The sequence below is a fragment of the Furipterus horrens genome, unplaced genomic scaffold (genome assembly GCF_987537825.1).
Source record: "Furipterus horrens unplaced genomic scaffold, mFurHor1.1.pri manual_scaffold_1, whole genome shotgun sequence".
NCBI classification, from domain to species: Eukaryota; Metazoa; Chordata; class Mammalia; order Chiroptera; family Furipteridae; genus Furipterus; species Furipterus horrens.
This window is the reverse complement of record NW_028327171.1, coordinates 6,243,997-6,256,299: the sequence shown is the minus strand read 5'-3', so window position 1 is coordinate 6,256,299 and position 12,303 is coordinate 6,243,997. Positions and strand designations below refer to the sequence as shown.

General features: G+C 47.1%; 1 protein-coding gene across 1 annotated transcript; it reads right to left on the bottom strand.

Annotated features, from left to right (window-relative positions):
• Positions 1-2,357: 2,357 nt before the first annotated feature.
• On the bottom strand, positions 2,358-11,591 carry GET1 (guided entry of tail-anchored proteins factor 1). The gene is made up of 5 exons (XM_090271788.1): positions 11,419-11,591; positions 7,063-7,228; positions 6,190-6,257; positions 4,685-4,799; positions 2,358-2,857 (listed from the first exon to the last, which is right to left on the bottom strand). The coding sequence occupies exons 1-5, from the start codon at positions 11,518-11,520 to the stop codon at positions 2,784-2,786; spliced, it is 525 nt and encodes a 174-aa protein (XP_090127914.1). The 5' UTR covers positions 11,521-11,591; the 3' UTR covers positions 2,358-2,783.
• Between the last annotated feature and the right edge of the window lie 712 nt (positions 11,592-12,303).

Here is a 12,303-nt window from a genome sequence, read left to right as displayed (position 1 = left end):
TCCGTGTATGTAAAAGGCATACATGGCCGCAGTGGAAAACCATTAGGTGATTTTTTTAAATTAAATATCAGCGGGTATTGACTTAAGATATGGTAGGAGGGGTATAAAAAAAAAGCCTAAGGGACAGTCTCTGGCCCCAAAGGCACTGGCAGCATTGCTGGAAAGAAAACCTCTTATCACATGAAAAGTATCTGAACAAAAGCACACAACGGCAAACACAAACCAGTTGACAAATCAGTCACATAGGTATGACTTACACCGTTCGGACTAAGAGCAGAAAAAAGAAATATCATCTAAGGTGGTCAGAGAAGGCTTTATAAACAATCTCAAAGGTGCGCCCAAATCTAAAGAGACTGGAGGGGAAGGTTAGCCCACGAAACACACCCGGTCCTCACCGAGAGAGGCGAACGTGGGAGAAAGCGCATGGGAGGCCACGGAGCCCGGCCAGGTCCGGGCAGAGAAGACCAGTGCAGCAAGCACGCTGCTCATTTGTGCTGGCAACTAGCACGTTATGTTGGCCCCATACAAAAAATGGCTGTGGATCTGTCCATGAAACAAACCTTCCCCTGCTTAATTTACTGTAAATATTCACTACAAAGCAAACACAATGGGCATGAAGAAAGCTTTAAATATTTTAAATTAAACAGATGTCTCTTTTCATGTGAAGCTATCCACTATATCCAGTATTTTTAACTGAAACACAAACCTATAGCTATTCATAAATAAAGATAAATATACAAGTGTTAATACCAGTAATCCCAGTTCTGTGGAATCATAGGAGACTTTGCTTCCTCGTTCCTTTTCTGTATGTTCCAAGTAGGATTTAAAAAAAAAAAAAAAGAAAGGCAGCAGTTATTTTTTTAGGTACTACTTTTATAATTTAAAAAGAATTTTATTTTAAAAGCACACACATCAATATTCATAAATTATGGAATATCACTGGAAGCATCGTAAGAAACTGGTCACAGTGGAAAACCGGACAACATCGAAGTACAAGAGTCAGAAGATACCTTTCTCATTGCATCCCTTTCTGTAGCTTATGAATTCGGTACCACATTTACTTACCTATTTAAAAACAAAGTTTTTGAAAAACCACAATGATGTGTGATATGACAGACATTTAAATTTCCCCTACTTCATCTTCATGAGTTATTAGTGCGTGCAGAAGGCGCTAACAGCTGTGAACCACTGCACATCTCTTCCTCTAGCCTCAGTGAGATTTGTCAAAATGGCAGCGTTAACTGAAAGACTATATCTTTAGGAGACAAGTAAGAGTGTGGTCAGGGAGACTTTCCGCAGATCGGTGTTTCGAGGACGGCCCTGGGCACGTGCACCTGGCCGCCCGATCGCTAGCTGCACAGCCCGCCTCCGATAACTGCAGCTCCCTGTGAGTGGGCGTCAGACCGTGGCCTCGAAGGGACCCTGCTGCTGCCAGCTACCCCTCAGGTGGGCTCCTCATCCCCTGCGGCCAGAATGTCCCCTGTATGGTGACTGAGCCCTCACTATGCCGGCTGCTAGACATACAGCTGCGTTCCCTGTTCTGTATCCTTTCTTAAAGCCACATCAACTTCCGGCTGGCTAAGTCTCAGTGATCAGGGCAACGTGAAACCCGCTCTGGGAATGATAAATTAAAGTAACACAGCACGTTGTCTTTTCACGGTACAATTAGCAGAAATCATAATGAGCTCCTTATTGGACCATTAGGGAACACAGCACAGATACCATATTTTTAGCACTAGGAATTGCTGTGGGGATTGACGGGGAGCTGGGAAAGGGCTGGGCAGCGGAGGGCCAGGGGGAAACAACTGTAACAGAATAGACAAGAATTTAAAGAAAAAAAACAACCCAGGGATGGAATCGAGCTTTATGGTGTCAGTGTGGCGCACTTAGCTAACAGTTAAAGCCCTCTGCGGCTTGTCAGTGACAGACTGGTCATAGCAAGGAAGTGGCTGTAAAAGAGGGAAGTCATACAAGCACTTGCAAAGATTTTAATTTTTTTTAAAAGTGTTTTAAGAAATATTTAGCAGAATTATACTCTATGGGCCAAACATGTTTTCATTTCAATTAATTCATCAGGCTTCCTACTTTGTTTTTTAACTCTGTTCCACTCTATGGAGCATAAATATTAAATGCTTATAAAATACATTTCATCTGAAACGCTTTAAATACAAACATACAAATTAAGCACAAAACAGTACATTATGGTTTCACGAATACATTTACAAAACCTGGAAATGAACAATTAACAGCTTCGAGTAAGTAGATGATACTCCACAAAGGCTTGCTCAACAAGGGACATTTTAAACAGAAGGAACACACAGGCACTGTCAGTTAGTGTTGTCCTTTCTCCAGTACTGCACGACATTAGAAAACAAAATTTCAAATCCTAGCAGTGATAGTAAACTAAGTTGCTTTCTAATCTGGGTTAAAAAACAATATGAAGTCTTTAAAGTCCTTAAGTTACCAGAAAATGTTGACTTTCCGACTGGCGATGCGACCTTTACAACATGCCCAGAGCGCAGATCATGAGGAACAGCATGTTGCTGCCCGTAACGCCACATATTTCCTGTCACAAACCTGCACTGTGTGGGCTCAATGACACATGTATAAATCGTTATTCTTATAAGAATCCCACATCAAGTCCAAGAACAAGCGTGTTCAAGAAAAGAACCAACCTGTGCGCTTTTGTTTCTTTAAAAACACAAGACAAAACAATAAAAGTTGTCAGGTTGTTTAACCAGAAATCCGTCTCTAAAAGCATCCGAGCTGCTGCATCTTCTTTTTCAGCTGAACGGGTGAAGCACAATAGCCACAACTTTGTTACAGACTAAAATCCAACAGGTGATTCCGACACCACCTAAAAATTAAGAAAGTCGACATAAGCAAGCACACCAAGGGTTCTGCCCCCATTCCTCGCCTCTGCCACTTCTAACTTAGAGGAAATAAGAGCAGCTCCATTATCTCTGAGCGGTGCTGGGCTAAGACGAAGTTTGTACTTCATGGGTTCGAATTCATCAGACTTTCTATTAATTCAAAGGGCTGCCTTCTTTACTAAGCAGGAATTATACAGAACAATGAGCACTGGTTTGAATTTCTCCTCCCTGCCAGAGAGATATGGTTTATTGTTTATGATATTAATAAACTATAAGACCACTTTTAAAAAATATGTACTTATTTATTTATTTTTAGAGGGGAAGAGGGAGAAAGAGAGGGATAGAAACATCGGTTGATTGCCTCTCTCATGCCCCCAGCTGGGGACCTGGCCCACAACCCAGGCGTGTGCCCCTGACTGGACTCGAACAGGCGACGCTTCGGTTCACAGGCCGGCACTCAGTCCACTGAGCCACACCAGCCAGGGATAAGACCACTTTGTGAGACTATTTGGTTTTCCCTTCTCGAAAAAGCTTTATAAAGGAAGCACAGTTTGCCCGCACCGTCCCTGTCCCACTGGAAAATGAGAGGCAGGAAGACGGGCTGCAGGGGTGGCCAGTGGCTGTTGGCGGCCTAGAAGGGTGGCCTCTTGTGCCGGCACGGCCCTCCTAAGTCCTGAGTCAAGGGGGTGGGAGTGCAGTAATTCACCTCCAGCGTTATCACAAACCACAACCAAAGACTGCCTGACCGGGGCGTGTGCTGCAGCGTTACTCTCGGTAGAAAAAATCAGGACCTAAATAAACATCCTTTAACAGGGAAATTAGTAAATCATGACACATCCAAATGAAGAACAGCTATTCGAATTTTCTTAACCAAGAGAAGTTTATTGATATGGGAGAAGGCTCACAGTATAAAGTAAAAAGGGACAAAACAATTGGACAACTTGAACTACGCAGGGGTGGGTAAAAGTAGGCTTACAGTTGTTCGTATGAAAAACATATAAGCATAAATAATAATGTAAGAATAAACTCTGTTTCACATACTCACATCTGTAAACCTACTTTTGCCCACCGCTGCATAAAAATAAAGAGAAAAAAGAAAAAAAGATTGGAAAAATATACCTCAATGTTAAGAGTTTATTCCTAGCTAATGAATTATTATTATTATTATTTATATTTTATTTATTTATTTTTAGAGAGAGGGGAAAGGAGAAAGGGAGGGAGAGAAACATCAGTGTGTGGCTGCCTCTCACGTGCCCCCAGCTGGGGACCTGGCCTGTAACCCAGGCATGTGCCCTGACTGGGAATCGAACCGGCGACCCTTTGGTTCCCAGGCTGATGCTCAATCCACTGAGCCACGCCAGCCAGGGCTAATGAATTATTTTTATTGGTCTTCTATCTGTAGTCATTCTCCAATGACATGTACTACTTTAACATCCAAAATAAACTATCTTTCAAAAATAATGGCCAAGGGCCATAAATGCTCTCGCTACACGTAAGAACTGACAAGAGAGCGCAGAATCTGGGAACCAGACGTGCTGTTTGACGGAAGAGCCACCGGACTGCGGGTACCGGCTCAGACCCCAGATGCTGACCTGGGCTGAATTCCGGCTCTGCTACTTCACATTTCGGGGACACCAGACAAGGGACCTCTCTTAGATCTCCGTTTCCTCACGGCAGGCCTGGCAGGGCTGACACAGAGCACTGCCCCCAGTGACGCGGACGATGGGGACGATGTCAGGTTGACTTAATCTACCGCCCGCCTCCTCCTGTCTCTCCATCGTCTTCCGCCATGTTCCCTGGGACACTCTTACCTGCGACTCTAGTGGGGAACGCCACCAAGCGGTCCAGCGGGGTTATCCACTTACTTGGCACCACGGCCACAGGAACGGAATAATACTTCCAGATGAGGGAGACCATCAGGGCAGCCTGCAGAGACACTGCTGGTGGGTGGGAACGCCTGCCACTCATGCAGCCAATCACCACAGAAAGGGGAGGGGACACGGAAACACACTAAGGACGCTCTCCACGTGGATGACCTCAAGTCCTTGCGGCCAACAGCCGCCCATAATATATACAGTTGACCCTTGAACAACACGGGGATTAGAAGCACCGACCCTCCGAAACGTAAGTACTAATGGCCTACTATCGACTGGAAGCCTGACCAATAACATAAAAAGTCAATGAACACATATTTTATATGTTATATGTATCATATGCTGTGTTCTTACAATAAAATGAGCTGGAGACATGTTATTAAGAAAATCATAAGGAAGAGAAAACATATACATATATTTTATGCATTCATGACATACCTTTTTCTTAACATTTTCAATATTTCTAGGCTATGTGTTTCATTTGTGAGTTTTTTTTTAGATTTATTTATTTTTAGCGAGAGAGGAAGGGAGGAAGAAAGAGAAGGAAAAGAACATGGATGTGAGACAGTAACATCGACTGGTTGCCCCTCCTACATGTTCCAACCGGGACAGAACCTGCAACCCAGGCATGTGACCTGACCGGGAATCAAACCAGCGACCTTTGGTTTGCGGGAGAACGCCCAATCAACTCACCCATACCAGTCAGGGATTTTTTTGTCAAATTTTCTCAAATCTCCAAAAATTTTTCCAATACGTTTATTGAAAAGAAAATCCACATATAAGTGAATCCACGCAGTTCAAACGCACGTTGCTCAAGGGTCAACTATACACACTACTAAATTAGCTGATACATTAACCATGGTCTCCCATAACAGAGGTGTTCTTTTCTCATGGAACGGCTCCTTTAAGCAGCAAGACGGTGCTAAACACACCTTATTAGTGACAAAAGCGACCTTACGCTCTAAGGTCCCATCCACACTTGAGTGCGGGCACCGTGTGCAGAAGCGGGCCCTCTCCAAGCTTTAATAGTGGGAGGAGATGCAACGCTTTCCCTTCCCTCCCTTCCCAGCAGCATTTCCTCAGGTGTTTTCCACCCCCTCTGTGGCCCTGAATATGCCCCTCAAATGGGGAGACCTAAAGAGGGCCTCTGATCTAATTCTAGTCCCTGAGGAACCCATCTCATGTCGAAGTGACAGGGCCTGAGGATCAATGTAGTCGGTACTTACTATACCCAATAGTTAACAATTCTAATCAAGAGAAAGGCTTCTTTTAGTCTAACTTATAAATTCACAGAGTGCTCAGAGTTACATGCTGGCGGGACAGTGCAGCAGCTAAAGGTGGAAAAACCTGAATTCCCAGACCTGGATTCCAGGAGCCGAGTGGTTCTGGAGCAAAGGCCATTACTAGCTTGAATGACCCCAGTGACACAATAGGACACTTACTTGCAATATGTAGAAAGCAACACTTATAACCCATTTTATCTTGGCCAACTGAGCTGTCCGTGATTTCACTGAAAGGAAAAACAGGATGAAATGATTATATCAGTCCTAAAAAGGAAAGAAAACATTCAAGTACATAGAAATGTTATTTCCTCCCACAAAATATGTTCTAATTACGTATATAAATATAAAATAGAATGTCTTAAGTCAGCCTTAAAACTATTCAGCTAAATCAGAGATTGTTTTTACAACACATTTACCAACAGGACTAAATGTCCTTCCTTGATTTCCCGGTCTCCACTGTGCACTAAGTCACAAGGGAGACAGTTTGCCTCAGGCCTGGGCAGGCCCCTCTGTGATTCACGAGCCATGGAGACAGCTCTGTCACTCTGCACACTCTCAGCACACAGGCTGCCTGTGAAAATCGTTTTCATCACAGCAGACTGGTAGGGACAGTGGCAAACACAAAAATGAGTAAGACCTGAGCCCTAGCCCGAGTCTACACGGATAAGGGCACTGCTGGGCATTTTCTAGAGAGTGGGACAAGAAAGCCCCCAGGAATCCACTTTGAGATTTTTTTCTAGGCTCCTCTCAGAAAAGTGTTGAATTTGAAAATGACAACCTAACAAGTTGGCTCTAAAGAAACTCTAAGAGTATCCTGGATGTTTCTGTGTTTAGAGAGCAAAGCTTTACCAGTAAATAAAGAAAAAGTAATAATTATTATTGGGTTTCTTCTAGACAACTTAAAAGTTTACATCAACATTTAGAACATCCAAGAATCAGTGCATATATCCTATGAATCCTTATGTAAAGATTTCTCTATGAATCTACGAATCAACTCTTGTGATGCTTCCCAGTGACAACTGAGAACAGTACCGTGAGTCTTGAGCTTATCTGTCATCTTGTTGATCTTTCTTTCCAGCCTGGCGTATCTGGCAAACTCGTCCATCATGTTGACAGTGGAGAGCTCTTGCTTCATGTCCTGGATCTCGGCTCTCATCTGAGACTCCTGTTCCGCATCTTTCTGCAGCACCCTGGACATCTGGTGGAGGGGACAGCCGCGATCAGTGCCTTCCCACTGGGGAAACGCTCTCCCTCACCTCCTCCATCCTTCCTGCTGCTCCTCTCAACTGGGCAAGCTGCCCTTTACCCCGGCGGCCAGCGCCCGCTGCCTTGTCCTAGTCCTGCTCCCTACAACCACAAACACACAAGCTCCCTCCCATCTGAATCGCTATTTACGTTACAGTTTTCCCTTTGCAGACGTGCCAGTTAATCGCTACGGTACAAACGTATGTATCTTTCGCTGTAGCTGTAAAATTGTAATTATAAAATAAAAACTGTCCCCATCTCCGGAGCTGTCATTCGGGTACACGGACCAAGCATTTCCTTCCGTCCGGGAAGAATTCAGGCCTAAGTAGGTGGGTAAAGCAGGAAGGGGTGCAGAACGCCAGGGATAAGGACTCAGAGCCCAAGCACGGTGACCAGGGCACTCCCGCACAGGGACACCCTGGCAGGGAGGGAGGGCGCAGGAGGGCGTTCGGAGCCGAGCATAGTGACACGGGGGTCTCCAAGAAAGGGGCAGCCTGCCGTGGGAGTCAGAGCCGGAGCAGGGAGGGGGCGCTTACGAGGTCAGAAGAAGGGATCCAGCCAAACACAGTATCAGAGCCCAAGGTGGGCAAGAGGGCATCCACCCTGGAGACGGGGTGGCGGTGGGAGAGTAGTTACATGGGACTGGTCGAATAAAATGAACACGTTGAGGATAACGGGAACCACTTTCCGCACCGTCAGGCCTGGGGCGCCTGCGCAGTGCGTGCGGCTCGCTGGGCCCCTCACCCCGCCCTCCACCGTGGCAGCCCCGGGGCGCCTGCGCAGTGCATGCCGCTCGCGGGCCCTCTGCCACGCCAGCCTGGCGGCGCCTGCGCAGTGCGCCTCCTGCGCTCCACACAGAGCAGGTGCTTGGGAGGGGAGAGTCTGCCCACCCCCCTACCCTCCTCGGCCGCTCTCGGCTAAAGAAAGTCCTGGATCGCCTGCTAAATGATCAAGGCTGTCCCATCCGTGTGTCCCTGGGACCAACCATCTTGAAGGGGGAAAAGAAAGAACTCTCAAGAAATCCCAAGTCAACACCACGGGCTGGGGTGTCCTTATCCAAGCACGCACCGCACCCCGGTAGGCGGCTGAAATCCTCTCCCCGGACCTTGCAAGGCTGAGCGGGCCGAGGATTCCGGACTCGAGTGTTCCTCAAGGGCCTCGGGCGAGGGGGCCAGCCGGCTGCCCAGCTGGTAGGACGACGCACCCCTCCCTCGCTTCCGGCTGGACTGGAAACCTCAGAAACACCGCAAGAAGGTCACGATCTGGGCGTGGGCCAGCCCCGATCAAACTCTTTTTCTCGTAGGGAGGCTTTTCTGCTTGGGTCCCCAGCTTGGGGCCCGTGGTGGCGTCGCCTCTAATGGTAATGAAGGAGCAGCGTTTTACCTACGGGGAACCAGTGCGTTCCTACAGCTTTTCACTGGCCCCCAGATCCGGCGGAACGGAGCTCCGTATTCCTCTTCTCTGTTTTGAACACCGACAATGGGGGCCGTACGTTGCTTAAGATCATTGAAACCTGGCTAACAATCCCGACAAACAGTGCTGAGACCAAAGGGGAAGAGGTTTAAGAAAGTTAGCTGGTCTGAGCTTAGAAAGGTTATACAGCCCATAAGGAGAAACACAGGATGTGACACAGGTCCAAGGTCAAACCCGATCCTCTTTCACCTAAATGATGAACAGCCACCCTTATAAGCACAGGCTCACCCATGTCTAGACTGTAGCAATGACCTCTTGTGACAGTGTTTGGGGTAGGCTAGGTGAAGGAGACTGACATGATGATAGACCTGATTGACAGCTCCTGGCATACTCCCACCTCGCCTTCAGCTAGTGAGAAACTATAGACAATTCAGAGAGGAATACAAAGCACAGTCTCCGAGCTACTGAGATTAGTGGCATGTGGCTCCAACAGGAGGTGAAATGGGATGGGTAACACACTGCAAGGAAGATGGACAGGAAACGCATGACACGGAAGAGAACATCTGTAAATCATATATTGAATAAAGAGTTAGTATCCAGAATATATAAAGAACTGAAAGAAGAAGAAAAAAAGCCCATCACTGCCGCTGTGGGCCTATAGAGGGCGCCCTTCCCCTGGGGAACAGCGCCCGGTGCCCAATTGGCAAAGAACTTGAATAGCCATGTTTCTGAAGGGGAGGTACAAATGGCGAAGAGGCGCATGAAATGATGTTCAACATCGCTAATAATTAGGAAAAACGCAAGTCAAAACCACAGCGACATGCCACTTTGCGCCTGTTAGGATGGCCATTATCAAAGCAACAACCGAAAACGACACGTGTTGGAGAATGTGGAGAGATTGCAACTCTTGTGCGAGGCTGGTGAGAACGGAAATGATGCAGCCGCAGTGAAAAATAGTTACGGCAGTTTCTCAAAAATATTAAATGTCAGATTGCCGTATGATGCAGCAATTCTATTTCCAGGTATGTACCCGAAAAAACTGAGAAGAGATCCTTGCACAGACCCTTGTATAGCAGCGCTCTAGCAGCATTACTCACAAGAACCGAAAGGTGGAAGCAACCCAAATGTCCACTGAAAGATGGACAGATAAACAAAATGCAGTACATACGTACAGTGGACTAATATCAGCCCTAAAAAAGAAATGCGACCCTAACACATGCCACAACTAGGATAAGCCAGGGACAAAAGGACAAATACTGTATGATTCCACTTATCTGGGGTGCTTAGCATAGTCACACTCATAGACAGAAAGCAGAATGGCAGCTGCCAGGAAGAGGAAGGATGGGGAGGTAGTGTTTGGTGGGTACAGCTTGAGCGTAGGAAGATGGAAACTTCTGGAGAGGGATGGCGGTGATGGCACAATGTGAGTGCGCTTAGTGCCACTGAATGTACACCTAAAAAGGGTTATATATACATATATATGTGTGTGTGTATTCCTTCACTTATTGCTGGTATTATGCTCCAGACCCCCCCGCGAAGTAGGAACCTTACATTTATTCTACACTTTTAAACCTACGTAACTTTAACAACATACGTATAGAGTATCGCAAAATCCCGCGATATAGCGAAAATCCGCGATAAATAATTAAATATAATATTTTTTAAAATCCCGCAGTGCAGTGAGGCCGCGATAAGTGAACCGCGCGATACAGCGAGGGACTGCTACATAACCACAATTTTTTAAAAAGAAGATGGGCAGAAGCCAGATCTTCAAGGGTCTTTCATGCAACGCTAAGGACCTGGGACATCATCTTAAAGACCAGGCAGTATCAGGAAAGATTCTGAAGGGGAGGATGGGGGGGCTATGAGAGAAGCCTCTGTGACTCAGAACAATAGGTGTAGTAAGGTTAGAAATACAGCTTGACACAAAAAGGCACTCAATGGATACTGGTAGATTAACCACAAAGAAACAGAAACCCTGCCTAGTCTCATATACCCCACCACCACCATCAATTTACACCAGGAGAGAAAAAGCAGGAAGAACTGAGTTTCCCAGAATGCTGCTGCAACCCGGCCACCCAATCTTTGAGGTCTCAGTCTGGGTCAGACAGCCCCTCACTCCCACTGTGGGCGCACAGAGGGCGCCCTTCCCCGGGGAACAGCTCCCTATGTTTCTCCATCACACACACCTACCTTCCCAATCAAATTTGCCACGGAACTCCTCCTAGTCATGCTCCAGTAGACAGAGGAGCGGAATATAGGAGAATCACAAAGGATCCAACTTCCAACCCAACAGTCACTAGCTGAATGACTCCTCTGGGAGGTAAAGGAAGATGGGATGACGTCCACCTCTCACAGCAGCGTGACAGCTGGCCCCGCCCCCTCTCCTAGAATGAGGGCTCCTGAGCCCTTAGATCCGCCTCTCCGGGACCGGGCACCGCGGGGAAGGCCGAGGCCTCCGGCAAACCCTGGACGCCGTTCTGCTCCGGGCACTGTCCCCTAGCAGCGAGGGCTGCAGGATGCCTCCAGGGACCAGGGAATAAGGGGCACTAAGAACTCCCAGCCACGTGAAAACGCGGTCCAGTGCCGCCAGCTATTTCCTGTTACCTATGTTCACTGATGTATGTAAGCATGCAAGTATTTCTTAAAACAGAGACGATCCCAACCAACCAAGCCGCTTCTGCAGGCCTCGCGCGGCCGGTTTGAGACCCCGGCCAGGCAACTACTCACGAAGGAGGACAAAGACGGGAGGAGGATCCTGAGCACGTTGCACCCAAACACAAAGCTGAGTACCAGCAGCCACGCCCAGCGGTCGGCCTCCGCCGCGCTCATCCCGATCTCCGCTCCAGCACCACCGCCGGGACCACGCCGGCCGCAGCGCCCGCGCCTGCGCAGGGAGGCCCGGCCCGCTGCGCCTGCGCACTGCGCCGCGCTGGCCCGGAAGCTGGCCGCCCCCCCCTCGCGTTCTAGCTAACGCCCTTCTTTGGCCTTCCGGGCTTCCGTAGCCTCCTCGCACCCACCCTGCTTCTCCAAGAACCTAGTTTTCCGATGTTTGGTGGTTCAGCCACTATTGTCTCTCGGTGCTGGGTACTGGCTAATCACTTGTGTTACTATGTAATTAATACTTTATTTAAATTGACTCACTTTTATTTTACGTTAAGTAAACCCTTCTAGAAATAGAAGACTACCATGATTGTAGTAGCAGGTATCTGTACGAATGTTTTGTAAGTAGTTACATGTAAAATGTATTCTTAATTGTCAAAACTAAACACTAATAAATCTAAACAATTTCCAAAACTACACACCTGAAAAGTATTAATTAAAAAAGCGTTGTTTACAATCATCCTCTAATAAACTAGTTAACCTACATTTAGGGGAAGATGGAGTGTTACATCAAAAGAATCCCAAATAAAAGATGTCTTGCTGCCTCTTCTGCCATGGTTGGGGTCCGAGAACTACAACCTAATTAAAACGAATCACGGAGCTGTGGTTTTACAAATCTCTGGTTCAAGAAAACACGTGAAGCGGAGCTACTTCATAGCCGTACAGGGAATTCTTGCCATGGAAACGCATCTTGGCTGGTAGGTGATGCTGAACTGACCAAAACAAATCCGG

Bases quoted from the DNA above. Each gene is read 5' to 3' on its own strand.
- GET1 (XM_090271788.1), bottom strand. From the start codon at position 11,520: ATGAGCGCGGCGGAGGCCGACCGCTGGGCGTGGCTGCTGGTACTCAGC. The intron at 7,229-11,418 runs GTGAGTAGTTGC...CCCCTCCACCAG, and splicing joins TCCCGTCTTTGTCCTCCTTC to ATGTCCAGGGTGCTGCAGAA. The intron at 2,858-4,684 runs GTAAGAGTGTCC...CTTAATTTTTAG, and splicing joins GTTCCCCACTAGAGTCGCAG to GTGGTGTCGGAATCACCTGT.